The sequence below is a fragment of the Alosa alosa genome, chromosome 15 (assembly GCF_017589495.1).
Source record: "Alosa alosa isolate M-15738 ecotype Scorff River chromosome 15, AALO_Geno_1.1, whole genome shotgun sequence".
NCBI lineage: Eukaryota > Metazoa > Chordata > Actinopteri > Clupeiformes > Clupeidae > Alosa > Alosa alosa.
In genome coordinates, this window is record NC_063203.1 from 5,554,373 (window position 1) to 5,571,752 (window position 17,380).

A 17,380-nucleotide genomic window follows, 5' to 3' on the forward strand; every position below is an offset into this window, starting at 1 on the left:
AGTCTTTTATGCAGTGGAGAAAGTGACAGCGCACAGCAAGAAAGAAAGTGCGTCCAGATTCACCCATTCTTCTCAGTTTAACTACAGTACTCACAAAGTAGCCTACTCATCATACAGACATCACAAGTATCACATCACATGAAAGAGCTTTTTCTCAGCTTGTAAACGATGTTAGCCGTTTGGTGAACGGTTCGTGAGACAAATAAATACTATGATTAAATTGAATCATAAATTCTTGGTTCTGCGCCTATCTCCCTACCCATTCATCTTGGTGGAATACTTCACGAACCCTTCGTTCAAAACATGGCAAACCATATATCAAAATAAACAGCAGACCTTACCGAACACGAACGGTTTAAAGCAGTCCCCTGTACAGTTAGCCGTTCCAGAGTAATCCGGTTTTGAATTTGCAGCTAATTTCGACATGCATGTCTACAAATTTGGGTTTTAAGTTTCACAACGTGTTTAAATTTTTCGACGTGATTTCATAACAGGCCAAATACAAAATGTAAATGTTACAAATATCGCCTAGATATCGGTAAATATTAAAATCAGAGGATATACAGCTGACTAAGAGTTTGTTAAAGTAGCCTTAATGATCACAAAATGCTAAGCATGCATCTAGGCTATTTGAGTTTCTTAAAGCTGAGCTGTGCTTAAATTGTTCAATACATGATTTCATAACAGGCCAAATATAAAGTAAATGTTAAATATAGCCTAGATATCTGTAAATATTAGTTTATCAGATGATTTACAGTTCTATGTAATATGTCATGTTTCATGTTTTTGTAATGTTTCATACAGTGATGCAGGTCTACTGCTGTGAATAGGCTAAATACAATTTTGATCATTTTTAGAGCCTACTACTGTATAGTTAACTTTGGCCTTTGTGCCCTGACATGTGGCCTTTGTGCCCCCTACCAAATATGCCCAACTGAAGGCCAAGTGGCCTTGCCCCTAAAATGGTGAAATTCCAAGCCTGTGTAGGGGTATTCATCACTCCGTGTAAACCTGTGTGCACAAATGATGAAACAATGTCATTTTAATGCTTCTTAATATGTAATTGGGAAGTATTTGGGGAGTTTGTCATCTACAGGACAAAATATTATTAAAACATTCAGAGAATCCAGAGAACGTTTTGCAAACAATAGAAAGAGCTGAAAAAATAAATTGGATGGTCGTGGTCATTTTATGGGCTCAGGAAAACCTCTGATAACCATTGTCTATGTGCATTGTCTATACTCAATTCAAAAACTGCAGCCAAAATTGTAATCGCTAAAATTGTATTGAGACATACAGAAAATACCACCATCTTATCTGGGTCTAAGCTAAATTGACTGAGGTAACCTAGAAAAAGGTCCAGTGGTTATACCAATCAAAATTTGCCATTCTTTTTGGAAATCACGAACTCATCTGGGCTAAAGAGGAGATGGTCTATCCAAGTATCCAACCTATCCCACTTAGTGCCTGAACATTTTGCATATTTGGCAAAGCACAATCAATTCTAAATGATGAATACAGGTTTTGAGCAACATATACTGCCATCCCGGCCATGTCTTTTCCAGGGAAGACTTAGCCTGGGTTTTCCCATGCTGCCTTACGCACGCGATTTTCAAACTGCGTGGCAGCCTGGATTCCATGGACTTCGTTTTCACCTCAACAAAGGAACCAATCACAGAACGGAGTGGGGACAGCAAACGGTTATGAGAAGAATACCACATACTGTTTAGCAACTGAAATCATATCAGGCAGTAATGGGACAGCATTTCATTCTCAAAACTCTAGCAACTGGTCTCCTCAGTTCCTAAACATTTACAGATTTTTTTTAAATTAGAGGTGAAGCAGCACAGTGGTAAACATACTCCCGTTCCAACTTTTTTTTAAACATGTTGCTGGCATCAAATTCAAAATTGACATACATTTTCCATGAAAATCCAAAGTTTCATTTTCAACATTTGATATGTTGTTTATGTCCTTTTTGCTGCTAAATATGGGTTTACAAGACTTGTATATTATCACATTCTGTTTTTATTTGCATTTTACACAACGTACCAACTTTTTCTGTTGAGGTTGTATATCAAGAATTAACACAATAGCAGAAAGCAGCCTCAAAGGCTATCAAAATATCCCAAGCAAAGCAGTGCTGGGCGAACAGGCCTTCAGACAGGCACACAAAACGACCGGCTGCATTGTTCCCCTAGCATAACTGTAGTGAGTCGCTAATGAGAAAACCAGCCATGCAACTTCAAGAATAGTGACCCGAAGACATCTCGCGAGAATCGTGAAACATTACATTGTCAGTATATATAGCTCTTTGGAGCTTCTTGTTGATTTGCTTCCTTGTAGCAAAAGACTATTCATAAGCTCCAGCAACTTCTACCGGATTCTCCCACTCAAATTGGTAATACAACGCATGGATGGGGGAAGGAATCATACCTATGGTTTGTGTCACAATTTGAATAGACCTCTGAAGTTCGCCTATAGGTGCATATATTTTTGTATACAAAAAAGAATCTTTGCCCATATATGGAGATCTAGGTCCATGCAATTTTTGAATGAATAATTGTGCCTGTCAAACTCTCGTGGTGACGAAGCAGTCTGAAATGCAGACCATTTTCCCTACACACTTTTGTCATCGGACCTTGAGTGGGTGATCTTCGGTAGGTTAAGACTGGCAACTCGATTTTTGCTACATGGGAGCTAACCGAAGTTAACTTGAACTGCTGAGTACTACCATGTAGTCATTCCAATAGCCTTACTGTATGTTACAAATAAATCAATAGAAAGAGTTATAAAGAAGGAGCCAAAATATAGAATCACTGAATATACAAGGAGCCAAAATAAAGAATCACTACCTTACAAACTGATAGGTTGAGCCACGTTACTGTCCAGCTTTTTTTGGTGTAATTGGAGGGAAGAGTGCCAGGAAAGAAGAAACTAAAAATTAAGGTCTTCTCTTGGTTCTCTTTTTTTTCTTCAATTTGAAAGAAATCAGAAATGCAACCAAGTGATATCATTAACAGTGTGACGTTTAATGTTAAACTGCATTAATTTCTTATAACACATCTGGAATATAATGTTAATATTTACACTAGACATAGTCCCATGTAAAAAAGACCAGAAGTTGAAATGTCTTGCATGTACTTGAGAACTCTAGCAGTGGTAATGCACACAATGACTAAGAGCTCATTTCCCACAATACTGTAAACTCCAACGATATTTATCTTTCACAAACATAATCAAAGATATATAGTTCATATGTGTTAGAAAATGTAGCTGAGATGCAACAATCTGTATGTACAAAATAAAAAGGATTAAAATGGTAAACAAAACTATGGCAGCTAAAGTAATTCAAGGAATAAAAAAATGGTGTGTGCTTTTAAAACAAACAAAACAAACAAAAAACCTTGTATTGAAATATATAGTAGCAAAGGGACCTATTTGTAAGTGATGACTGATTTGTGATAATCAGATAAAGCAACAACTATTAAGTATGTGCAACTTGAAGATAACTCAATCAATCCTTTTAATACTTCTGTGACTGTAACCAGAAACAAATGTTGGACTTAATGAAAACACTAGCACATTCAAGGAAAGAAAACAATACAAGACAACAGGGTCACACAATATGTAGCCTCACAAATTTAACTGAACCAAATAACCACTGGTAAAGCTCACATTTTAACAACCTTCAACATCTCTACAATTAATTTTGTTATTCACATTGATCACAAACACATTTTTTTTCTTTATAACATACATTTGACATGGCAAATAATGTGAGATCTATTGTGTGCTGTAGAGATTGTCTGAGAGGACATCATATTTGTAATTTGTGGTATATGTTCGTTTCAGCTATATGTTAACACTGAAATGTTTTGGGGAAATTCTACTTTTACCACTCTAACACAAATTTGAAGAGGCATTATTTTTTTTCCCCAGCCTATTTTCTAATAACTTTTATGTGAGACTGTCATAGGCACCTTTAAGCCTCTTCTAACTATTGTGCTCCCTAACAATAATGACTTTTCATTTCAGTGTGTGTGTGTCTAGTTTTTTTTAGTAGGATGAAGTAGGATGATCAGGTACATTTTTGGATTTTCTTATTTGCCTCCACATACAAAAGTTTATGATTGTAAACCTTAGTGGAAAAACCAAGAGTGAATATATACTGCTCTATTTCTTTGGTAACAAAGTGGAAGATTTTAAAACAGAAAGCATGCTGTTTTCCCGCCTTCACCTTTACGAGAAGCTTTCGCCCACTGATTTTTGTAGAAAACTGAAATAGAGCCCTTAATTCTCTCTCTTATGATTTAGTGAACACAACATTCCCAGCGTTGGCTGGACTTCTTTAAAGAACATTAGAGGAGCGGTAGAGTACACATACAGTGGAGATATAATTCTGAGGAGCAGTGAAACGACCATGATTCCTGTGTGTTTTATGCATCTTGATTATTTGTTTCAAGTCTTTTTTATGCATCTGTTTGTGTTTTTAATGGCTTGAATAGCAGCTAAGACAAATACAATAATGCCTGAAACAGAATAAGCAATTTGCACACAACACAGACATACATTGCGTTATATTTGCTGGCATGGAAGACAGTCTAAACCCTCATTATGTACCTGTAAGCTAACAACTCAATCATCCTGGATCCATGTTAATGTCTCTGTTGCATATAAATGGCTAAGTTGTGTTGAAGGAAGCCATAGGTTAAAACAGGCACTGTCATTTTCCATGTAATTATCCTGTGGCTGATGTCTGTAGGGATGTATCCATGTCATTATTTTGATAATAAAAAAAACTAATTGGGACTAATGCAAATGTCATGTACTTTCACGAGTACACACTGAATCACATATAATATACACTGAAATGCAAGCAAATGTAATGTGCAAAACATAAATGTGAAGGAGCATACAAAAGTGAAACAATGAATAAAAATGAATCACTACCACTATAGGAGAATAAAAAAAACTATATGACACATCAGTGTGTACTGTACAGGGACTCAGAGGCAAAGTAAAGACAAGTATAAATGCAGGGATACAGTGACAGTGCATAGACCAGGGAGATGACACCAATGACTCATGAGTGTTCTAGAATACAAGGGAGGAGAAGTGGTCTTGGCAGGTAAAGTAGCGGTTGTGTTTCCAGAATGGGACGGAATGGTGAGGGTCCCTAACGACAGTCTTTGTAACATGCAGTGCACAATATTTAAGGATTAAGGTCCACAATGCACAAACACTTTTAATCATTCTAGGAGAGAATGCCCACACACTTTCATGCGGTCCAAATGAAAGGATGAGCGTAAAAGAGGCATAAATTCTATGGTACTTTGTAGATGGAAAACAGTATACTGTTGTTCTCTGTTGATGCTGTCACGCCATGTTCTCCTGAGCAGGGCAGCACATGGATGCGCCATTCAGCCTATCAAACAGACTGTTCCTTAGGGAAAGTAAATGGGGGGCGTGGGGCAGGAGGGTTGGGGGAGAAGGTGTACATGGGTGGGTTAGGAGGCTGTGGAGGATAGGGGTTCTGGGGCAGGAGGGTGATAGGAGTGTAGGAAGAGGAAGCCGGTATCTCAATATGGTGATCCTGGTTGCAGGCATGATGGTAGCTCACATATTCAGTCGGGGTTGATAGCTCTTCGAAACGGTTCCCAGTGTTCTGTAGAAAGAGAGACAAAGACACCGCAAAAGAGACAACAATGCACCCACTTTCTTAAAATAATCAAACAGATGAGTGCATTTACTTTCCCACCAGAGGTGTGAGTTTTGAAAGGCATTCAGCTATATCACAACCTCTTAATGAAGTTCATGTGACATGATACATAGTGTTTACCTGTATGTGTCAGTGTTGGTGATGCTAGTGGTCTTATATCTGTGTCTCAAGGAGAGGTTTTTGTGAATGCCCTGTAGCTACTTTTATGGCCATAACTGTGTCTTGAGATAGACTAACAGTTACAGTTTTGATGTTGTGTGAAGAGATGACAGCTGTTATGTGAAAGATTAATTGCTTGGTGCTACAAATAAACATAATTTTATACAGTATGAGTTTAGTTTATTAATACGACAATGCGCTGCAGTTGTATACTCATTAGCAACGGCATCACTAGGCCTATTTTGGGGGTGGGGCTTTAGAGGCCCACTAAGTTTGTTAATGCAAACAACAGTCTAGCTCAAAACTCCTCCGATTAACGTAATTTTGCTCCTAAATGAAACTCGTCATCCATAAATAGACCCTGGGTTGTGCACATGTCAGTAGTTAACGATGTTGAACGATGCATTGTACTATGTTGATTACATGCTAACCTCTTTAGTAGTTCGGAAAATAATGTTCAGGAAATTACAGTGAAGTCCTTATAGGTTTTACAATATTAATGTTATATTAATGTAATGAGGTTTTTTTTACTATGCCATAACCTGAAATGGTAGGTAGAAATAAAGTGATAACCATAAAGCAGAAAATAAAATAAATGGGTGTCCTTTGAGCACTTATGCCCATTAAAATAATTTGCTTCCTGCGGAGCCTCTAAGGTGGTGAGCACGAGACAGTTTCTGGTGCAAACGGTAAAAATGCACACCAGAAACTTGCAAAAGATGTTTGGCCCATGTCCTCTAAAAAATAGGAAAAGAAGGATGGAATGAGAATGAGTATAACTTACAAAGAGTTTCCAAGTATCTTTACATCTATGAGAAGGATGACTCCCACTCTGTTGGCAGTACTGTATTCATAAAGAAAAATATAGTGACATAAACTCTGCACTCCTTATAGGCGAAATTACATCATTACTATGGAATGCAGAGGAGAAGGATTTTACGCGTTAGGGTAAGATGCCAGATGCAGACATGAAGTATAAAACAAAGAGCTAACATGTACCTTTATGATATGATTATACTTTGGACCTATAATGAGGAAATGTCTATAATTGGGCAAAGATTCTATAGTCTCTCTCTAATGATCAGAGACTCCATTTCCCATACTGCGAGTCAGAGTAGCATCAAAATGAGTTTGGAGCCATTATTTTAAGACAGAATCCGCACCCTTTTAAAAATACTACATTGCCAATGCATTTGTTTTTTACCTATCTGCTAAAGCTTTATATTACAGCATCTTTGTTACAGTTGTAAGTGTAGTAGTATTTTACTAATATAGTACTTACTAGTATAGTACTTACTCAATGAAGTTGTGCTCATTTATAATTTCTTGTATTTATTGTGAATGTGAAATTTGGTGATCTGTCAACATTATTTTATGGAGTAGATACCAGGTAAGGTGTGAGAATTGATATCTTAGTGTTTGTGTTTACTACAGTTAGTCAAACTAGTCTGATTTAAACTGTTGTAAATTGTTATTCTGAACTGTATTTTGGATCACCATTTTTTTTCTCTGTATAAAACATACTTTTACTTTACGGTATGTATGAACACATTTTGTAAACTCAATTTGTCACCAACATTTTTTTTTAATCTGTAATTATTGTATAGAACCTTCAGTTCCATCCACTAATAGTTATACTACAAAAATACCATACATGTCTATACACAAAGTCATGCAAAGACTGATCATGCAATTATAAATCACAAAAACTACCAAACTGAAAATGAATCATCCGTGAAAAATGAGCTCAAATCCAGTCAGGTCAGGACAGTAGAACTGAGTGAAACTATTCCATGTCAGGCACCCGAGTCATGCTCAAATCATGTGTGGGGGTTAAGGAAGGGGCAAGCTACTACTTTTGAGTGTTTGACATTTGAGTGATCATGACTAGACAGGTTATTTTTATTTTAATTCTGGGTTTGTTTCTTAGTTCCAAGATTGGTTCTGCTTACTTGGCTATTTGTGATTTTTTTGTAAAATAAAAGACCTTTAAGATTCCACTAAAATAATATTGCTTTCTTTGCTCTCACAAAAGATTCTGTGAGTTGCTCTTCAACCAGCAACTAATCCTGTTTACCACTGAATGGTTTTGAAAATGTTCTCCCAAAAATTACACTGTGGTAATTTTTAGTTATTTGATTTGTTGAGCTTTGTTTATCTTTATGGTTTGTTTTCGTATAGCTGAAAAAGAAAACCCAAGAAGAGGGGAATAAAAAAAACAAAGCAAGGGGTAAGACACTGAGGACACATTGAAGGAGTGCTCTGTGAGAAAGTGAGGAGATTAACTAAAAAAGACAGTAAATGGAGGAGAAGTAAAAGGGGGTGCTTCTGCATGTGTACCTTGAGGCCAGAGTCTTAGGGGAAAGGCCTACAATGGCATGCGCTAGTGTGAGCTAGGCTGGATGGTTGCATACTCGACCAGGTCCCCGCCAGTGTGAGCAGAGCTTCGTGGGCTGGGAGAGGAGGCCAAAGCTGCAGTATCCAGCTCCGCATACTGGACATCACAGTCCTTGTGGCCAGAGTTCTGGAGATAAGAGAGGCGAAAGGTGTGTGTGAAGAGTGTGGCTGTGGATGAGCGCGATAGATAGATGGATAGAGTGAGAGAGAGAGAGAGAGAGAGAGAGAGAGAGAGAGACCTATGGTAGCAGAGAGAACAGAGAGTGAAAGTCTGTGTGTATGGGTGTGTGTGTGTGTGTATGTGTGTATGTGAGATAGAACATGAAGATTTAGATGATGTGTGTTTTGATAGACTCCAGACTCAAGACCAATCAAAGAAAAGAGGACAGGAAACTAACGGAGAGGCATGACATGGTGGCATGACGATGACCACAAATAAAAGTTCAAACAGAAGCGTTTGTACAGATAAAAAATGGATGTATGTGATGATTAATGTATGAATGAAAGACAAACCATGAACTACAATCAACAGACAATTTAGGATAGTTATTTGAAAAATAACAGACAAAATTGGAGGACAGCCTGACATAATCCAGATTTCTAGATACTTTTGTCACATGCATTTTGTAAGGGAAACTAATAGGAAGAAAAGAGCTAAAACACTAACCAATTATATTAAAACATATTACATTTTGGCTTAGGTGAATACATTGTTTCCCATTGTGTTCACATTTTATCCAATTGTGCAAGCATTGGTATGACTGTAAAATGTGGGCCTCTGAGGGTGGAACACCATTAGACACGACAAGGGAAACTTTCATTGAGGAGATGTTAAGCAAGAAATAAATAACTGAAACAAACAAAAAGAAGACAACAAGACTGTGGTTGTATGAAATTACTAAACAATTCAAACAGACTGTAAGAGATGAGCATGAGAGACATATTTTGGTGTCTAAATGTCAAGGTTTTTTTGAAAATCATGAACCATTCTGAAAAGGAGAACACATGTGGATATTACAGAACATAGGAAAGGTTGTTGATACAGTAAATTTAAAAGCATGTTGGGCAGATTATCACCCTCCCGTTTTTGTTTTTCTTTTGGCGGCTTTAAGCCACTATAGGTAACTAATAACTAAACATAACTCCCTTGGAATTAGCATTGAGAATTGATTTGGAATGAAAAGAATACATGTCACTTGATGACGTCACATATATTTTGGTGTAGGTCTGAGTCAGTTTTATGCTGTCTGAGAATATGTGAGCATTTGCAGTTCACATGGCATTCAAGATAGCAGAATTAATTCAGAAAAAGGGAGAACTTATTCCATCTGAAGATGCTTCCTGACTAAACTGTCCTGTCATATACTCTTAGTTGAAAAAGGCTAAGCCCATCCCTGAAACTATTTCATATTTCAAAGGTTTAATCCTATGTAGTGTTATCTGTTCCCATGCTTTTGGTCATTTCAATGGTCTCAAGCAACTCAAACAATTCACAGCAAATTGACAGGTAGGATTATCAATTCATAAATTAACAACTGCTAAAATAACTAAACATGAACATTTGTTGCAAATGAAAGGAGCATCGTAAATGTTTAGTTATAACAGGCGTAGCTTGAATAAGAATGCAGACCTGGTTGCATCTAAGCATTGCACACGTTATCAAATGTAGGCTCACCAAAGACTATTTCCCGTTGCCTTTATGGTTGATTTGCACAGTTGTTGAGATGGTTTTGGTCCCTTTCGACTTGACATTGCTGATTGACTTTGTTGACATTTGTCTTTATTATCACATAAACTTCTAACATCCACACTTTATTGGAGTTGAAGAGTGTTGTTCGTAGTTTGAAATGTTTTGTCCTGTAGAGGTTTCTGTCTCACAAGGACATTTTTGTTTTCTTTTCCATGAACCTCCTTGTGACATCAAGGATTGCCAAATCACAGAGTACTCATTGAGTAACTAGAGTAAATAAGAGGGAAACTAACCTTTTATCAGTTGCTGGCTTTGTTTACCAGTGCACAGTCATAGCTGTTGTGATGATGTACAGAAGTGCTGGACATTTGTGCTATGTACATGGACATGAACTTGGCATGCACAGTTCAGGGTCATATTGTAATAATCCACGTTATAATGGCATTGGCATGTTCTGACTGACTGAATGTCTTAGAAATATCTCAATAGATAACAGATATACACTATACAAGATACACGTCAGTCTAAGTAATAAGTCAGGTCAAGAATTCAAGAAAAACAAAACAATTTTTGAAACTCAGTTATCATTTCCAGTATTGAGTAGGCTACCATAATGTACTACACATTTTACTACAATGATATCCACGGCCATATGCATGTCAAGGGCGCTCAGCTGCGGACTGTTCTGCCGTTGCCCATGATCAAGGAAATTGTTTCAGAGCTGAAGAGGGTTCCAGTTTGTCTCTAGCTGGCCACTGCTGTTTATTAGCAAGACCGTTTAGCGACGACAATGAACTACCTTCAAACTTAATAAAAGTATTTGAGAACTACCTATGGTAATGTGTGGTCATCATGACAAATTAGTTCATTTAAAATGTATAGAAGAAATCAAGCAGCAGCATAATGATTGCAATTAGCAAGAACCAGTACCAAGGCATGCGCCATATCCCTACAGTCAGACAGGCAACACAGGAGGGAGACAACTTTAATAACTTGTCACTATTTCTAGCTCGTAAACAAGGTTACAAAAGTTGTTTGATTTTACGGTGTCTATTTCTAGCTACATTTACAAAATATAAGAGAAAAAAATCCCAAACATTACAAAATATAACATTAAAAAAATCCCAAATATATTATTTTTACACAGAAATACTGCAGTTAGCGATTATTATTTTGAGATGAGGTTCGTACATCACACTACTTTCACTGGGATTGCCATGTTGCGTCGCTCAGTATTTGCATAAGTCCCAACCTACAGTAGCTCGCAATGCAATTACAGTATCACTTGTCCCTTGTCACTGCAAAATGCCAACTCCGATTGAAAATGAATCGTAGCTAGTAGCTTTGTCTCTCTCTCTCATGTCACATGTCTGACCAGCAGGTAAAAGAGATGTAACACACTCAGTCCACATACATGGGTCAGTAACAAAAGCAATCCCTCGCAATTTGTCTGGGACAATACTCACCACCTTATCAGTGAAGGCGGTTGACTCAGAGGGTGCCATGTCATAGTATGGAGGCTGGAGAGGAAGCTTCTGCATTTCCTCATCTTTGTCCAAGTGAACCACCTACAAGAGAGACCACAACTCAGGGTCCGGTTGAACATATACACGTAGGAGTAACAGTAACTTGATTCCCAACCGTATTATCAGGGTGCATTAATCTGACTTTGATTAATGTCATTTTGTAAATGTGATTTCAGTTGGACTAATATGTCCAATTTTAGTCTAACACTAAATTAGATCTTTTCTAATGTCATGTAAACTTACTGCTGCAGTCATTGTCTAATACTGCCAGAACTATAATTTATATTAAGTTCAATAACAGTGGTCAAATGATTGAGTGGTGAAATGGTCAATTTCTTGTTGTTTTTTATGTTTAAGAACCTTTAATCACACTTCAGTCTTAAATCCAGTGGTGCACACTGTATTGTGCTGTATGAGAAAGCTTGAATTGACAACTGTCTGGTGAATGCAAATAAACAGGAATGTAAATACAGAAATATGCATTTAGAAGAACATTAACAGTGTACAAGTGTTTAAAAGCCAGCATCCATACAAGTATAATACAACAGAAAACACTGAACAATACTAAAAATAATATAGAACTACAAATATCAAAATATGTGTGTCTGGGTTTTGAGCTGGAACGGTCCAGAATATTTTCATATAGGCTAGGCATTTTCTGACACATGAAGAAACCACAGCTTACTATGTAAATTCTCTTAACATACGCCAGCAGGGAAAAAGCAATATTATTTTGGGGCATATATTACTACTTAGGAAACATTGTTCTGGAAAAGACACAAGGAAAATATGTATCCTAAGAACTCATACAACAAAAATGTTCAAGAAAACAATAATCTTGAAAATCAGAAACAGAAGCAATTCCCCCCAAAATATGTGTGAATGAGATGGCATACCTGAATATCTTCAGATGTCAGGTAGCCTTTGAGATCACTGGTCTTCTTTTTTGGAGGTGGTGGGGCTGGCTTGTGAGCAGGTGGGAGGTCTGTCCTATTGAGGAAAAGTAGAAAAGGTATTGGTTCACAGTGAACAGCCTGAGAAGTACTGTCTGTTTCAACACGCATGTCTGCTTTCAAAGAGGGGACACTAATTCCCTGGACAGTTTGGTATTCTAATGTCATACACAACATTTTATGCACCTATAAGGGTGGACTAATATGTCATTCTGCTATGTCTAAACAAAAATGTGGGATATATATATATAATTTCCTTCAGTATATATAATTTCCCCAAGTCATTGTTGCTGTTGTGGTTTAAACTGGGCTTTACTGGGTTGTTTTCATCAGGACTCTTCATAAAATTGGCCACCTGGCCAAACAGTAACATGGGAGGGACCTTGTTATGAGAGGAAACCAAGAACGGTCAAGCAGTCAACTTCACAAGGCTTCACACAATCTTTGTAGTGATGGGAGAACCTGCTGGAAGGGCAACCAGCAGGACTCAGCAGGACTCCTCCAAACAGGTGTTTTTGGTAGAGTGTCTGGACAGAAGCCTTGAGGAAAACGCCCATAAATACCTACTGTGAGTGTGCAAAAGTGAATCGCATGAATCACATGAGTTGTTGGCCAGTATATGGTAGCCCAGACTTGAGAGTCATAGATATGAGAAGAGTTATAATGGACTTCTACGTAAAAGCAAAAGGTACTATTCTAGCGCTCTGAAAGCTGGGCCATTCTAAGAAATCAAAAAAATAATAAATCATGTTGTGCTATTCCTGTCTTAGTATACCAGATCAAAATATTACATAGAAATATCAAAATTCACACATGTGCATTGCACACTATGATGTTGCTCTTGCAACAAGTTCCATTCAGTATACTATTAACTTGCCATATATCAGTTCTTATATTCCAAGATCAGGACATCATTCTGTACAGCATACATGCATTATATTCTCAACCGCTTTCACGTCCCCACTCACTCACACATTCACTCACTCACTCACTCACTCACACGCTCACTCACTCACACATTGAATAATGTGACCTTTCAGCAAGGCCAGTTGACTTCTCCAGCGCTGTATGTGTATATCTCTCGCATGAGTGCACATTATCTTTGAAACTCATTATTTACACTCCATATGACCTTGTCTCAAGACTGTGCTTTGCTGTAAAGCCACAACATGCACCAGAGAGCTAATATCAAAGCTGCGCTCATACATCGCTCATGCACAACAACAGAGACATTTTGGAGAACAACTGATAAAATTACACTATATTCAATGCTATTATTCTCATTAAATTAACCACCAAAACCCAAAAATCAAACCATTAGATTTGACTGACAGGTAATTTTGTCAAATAAGCAACTGTTGTTCAATTATACATTGATTTAAAATACCAAATGAAATAATAAACAGCAGCAAATGATTTGATTTGGTTCTGGCTTGTCGTCAAACATTCATTTGCATTATGAACACAAAGCTGTGGTCTCCTAGCGTCATCCTTTGGACTCCTGAGTTATTTATTTAATTATCTATTTTTGTAATCACGTTGCACATTGCACACACCACAACCTCCTGAGGTTAGACAGGGCGAGAGAGAGAGAGAGAGAGAGAGCGAGCGAGAAAGAAAGAGCAGCTTGTCAGAACTGGTTGACACTAGAAAAGAAGCCTCTGTATTTAGCCCTGAAAGCATCAATCCACTGCATCCACCAAACCTCAAAGCAACACACGTGCAATAAAATGGGCTTCACTGTGTTTTATCTTTTCTGTGTCTACCTGTCTGTGTCCATTTGAAATGGCATTGCCCACAGGAAGGGTATCTCTCTCTTTCGGTTGCAGCCTACTTAAATGGCTAAAAATACATACACAGATTTTTTTTGTCATTCTACATTTTCTCATTTATTACATTTCTTATGTTCCTGCCCAGAACACAGAATAATTGTACATATCCTGGATGGCTGGTGGAACCGTCAGGTGTGTTTATCTGTCCTTTACCTGATGGTATACTTTCCAAAATAAAGTAAATATAAATAGTGTTTTAATGACTGCTACAGACATCTCATTTCAATCTTTGGCCATGGTTTTCGTTCAATTTATGTCTGAGGCTTAAAAGGAGAATTCTGGTGTGATATTGACCTAAAGTGTATTGAAACATGATACCGAGTGTGAACGTATGTCTCATAGCCCATCTCGGCTTGTCCCCTGCACTCCAAAATCTGGCGCTAGTTAGCCGATGCTACCAACAGCTTTTTCAATAGTGGTGCTTCGGCATCGGGCTAGCCATGCAAATAAATAACTGTTTTACACCCATTTACGAGGCTCAGATTCAGTGGAAATGCATGGATTCCAGTTTCTTCCAGTAGCAGCAACTGGAATCCATGCATTTCCACTGAATTATTTTTGGAATCTGATCCCTTATCATAGCTGTTCATTCTTACTCGTTGCTTTCGACTTATCGCGGACTAAATTCAAGATGGCTGCAAACGCTAAACTTCGTGAAGATACTGTCTGTATAAATCGTCTTGTAAGTAAACTACCAGTGCTTTTTCAAAGTTCTCAGTATCTCGTTTTAAATGTCAGGGCCCTCGGAAGTCTACCAATGAAGTGTGGAGATACATTGAGCCTCGTAAATGGGTGTAAAACAGTTATTTATTTGCATGGCTAGCCCGATGCCGAAGCACCACTATTGAAAAAGCTGTTGGTAGCATCGGCTAACTACCTGTAGCGCCAGATTTTGGAGTGCAGGGGACAAGCCGAGATGGGCTATGAGACATACGTTCACACTCGGTATCATGTTTCAATACACTTTAGGTCAATATCACACCGGAATTCTCCTTTAAGAGGCTTTCGGGGAACTGGACCCAGAGCAGTATGGCACACACATTATTTAATTTAGAGTATTTGGGGGACTTTTGCACTTTAACAGTGAAGAGGAGCAGGAGGCGAGTGGAGACAGAGATATGGAGTAGGATCAGAAAAATGCGGCAGGGCGGATTCAAACCAGGGTCCCTTGGGACTTGGACCCAAATGTATGATCACTGCAGCCACTTGCACCACAACTCATTCCTTATAGTTCTCGTCCTTGGTGTGAACGGCCCATAATAGCTGGAAAAACAGCCTAACATTGCTCTGTGTACAGTCTACAGAGAACCATGACCTCTCCTGGGCTCCATACTAAGCAGCGATAGGGTATAATCAACAGAGAGCTTATGTCTGAGTATAGCGACTAAATAATTACACATGGACCTGATCGCTATTATGTGGCCCATCACTGATTGCATTTGTTAAGTACAAGTTAAGAACATGGAGTGCATGTTCACCCAATGTGCTGGTTTGAGAAATGCATATCAGAAATGATGACCTAGCTGTCTATGATACATATTCATCAGACAGAGTGCTCCTTTCACTGTAACTTTAGAAATTGAAAATATAGTCGTTTTCAGTATTTGACATAGCCGTATTCTTGATTTGATTCTGGTGGCCTAAAGCCATTGAAAAAAAATCACCAAGCATACAGTACATAAAATAGTAGTTGCCGAAAGATCAGACATACCAACATATAAACAGACCACCCTGTTCTCATAATACAGAACAATGAAAGATCAAAGCAAGATAGTCTATACTGTATATAAAAAAACAACGACTCATGCTGATTAACACCAAACTTCATACGGTCTCTACATGCAAATGAAACGGACCATGCAGATTTGTACAAGGAAAGGCTGCACAGGATAGTAGCAGATTTAGCACTTCTAACTTTGATTGTAAATATTTTATACCTGAATTGAATATTTAAATATTTTGTCTTTATTTGAATGTGTAACTAATGAAATGTGACAAAAACAGGAGTGCTGGATAGGATGTGATGTCATACACTATTTATTTGGTGAGTTTGGCTGTATGTCAAATAGTAGTCAAAGAGATAGAAGTATGCACTTACTAAATGTGAACCATCCCAAATTTGTTTCAAATGTATTACTCAGAGTATTTCATTTATGTTAACGCATGACTTTCCAACTTCACTATGTGATTCTTTACACTAATACATTATTCCTATTATATATACATGTATGTATTTAGACCTAAAGGCTAGAATGATAGCCTTCAAAATACTATATATATATATATATATATATATATATATATATATATATATATATACACAGTATATATATATATCATTCTAGCCTTTAGGTCTAAATATAGATATATAGATGTTTAGATTCTTTCAGGGATGGCCTGTAATTGCAACTACAAGTAAAAGGTTGGATTTTGGTATCTTAGCACAACAAATCATAACTAAAGCTAGAAAATGATCAAATTGTTTATTTTGTTGATTTTCATAGATAAGTGAAGTGAAGAGAATTTCCATGTGGATTATCACTATATCCTCGATACTTAATCATAACCGATGTGCTAAAATACTGCTTGTACTGACACAGTGGAGCAAACAATGTTTTGTTTGGCCATCATGCCGCAAAGGCTCCATCAAGGGACCTGACAAAGGGGAAGGGGAAGGACATGGAGAGGGTCAGACAGGTCTGATGCTTTTACTTTCCTGGTAGGGGATTCAGGCTTCTCAGGAGGCTGAGTGACCGGTGGCTGTGTGACCGGACCCTGTGTCACACAACTATCAGCCACAGCAATGCTGGGAGGAAATGGGGAGAGATAGAGAGCGGTTACCAGCGCAAAAGACAAGAGAGAGAGAGAGAGAGAAGTGAACTGAGAAAGAGACAGTGGAAATGGAGAGGAAAAGAGCGTGCGATTTTCGCTTTCCATGATTTAAGAGTGGAGAAAAACACAATGTCTTCTAATTTACTGGCAAATTGTCTTAAATAGTGTTTTTAAAGATCCCCGTACCTTGATGATTATCTCATCTGTAACGATCTGTGAGGGAATGTACAAATCCTGTCCTTGATTTAATAATTGTATAATAAACATGT

General features: G+C 37.7%; 1 protein-coding gene across 4 annotated transcripts in view; it reads right to left on the minus strand.

The window, feature by feature from the left end:
- Nucleotides 1-3,011: 3,011 nt before the first annotated feature.
- The window catches only part of nectin1b (nectin cell adhesion molecule 1b), a 75,321-nt gene continuing 60,952 nt past the window's right edge, over nucleotides 3,012-17,380 (minus strand). The window contains exons 7-11 of one of the 4 annotated variants that reach the window (XM_048264290.1): nucleotides 16,996-17,085; nucleotides 12,391-12,484; nucleotides 11,435-11,536; nucleotides 8,296-8,405; nucleotides 5,468-5,668 (exon numbers count right to left, since the gene is read on the minus strand). In XM_048264290.1, coding sequence (XP_048120247.1) covers nucleotides 5,620-5,668; nucleotides 8,296-8,405; nucleotides 11,435-11,536; nucleotides 12,391-12,484; nucleotides 16,996-17,085 — 445 coding nt within the window. In that variant the 3' untranslated portion in view covers nucleotides 5,468-5,619. Of the gene's footprint in view, nucleotides 5,669-8,221; nucleotides 8,406-11,434; nucleotides 11,537-12,390; nucleotides 12,485-16,995; nucleotides 17,086-17,380 lie in introns of all 4 variants that reach the window. The other 3 variants (XM_048264292.1, XM_048264289.1, XM_048264291.1) reach the window with 3 other exon arrangements.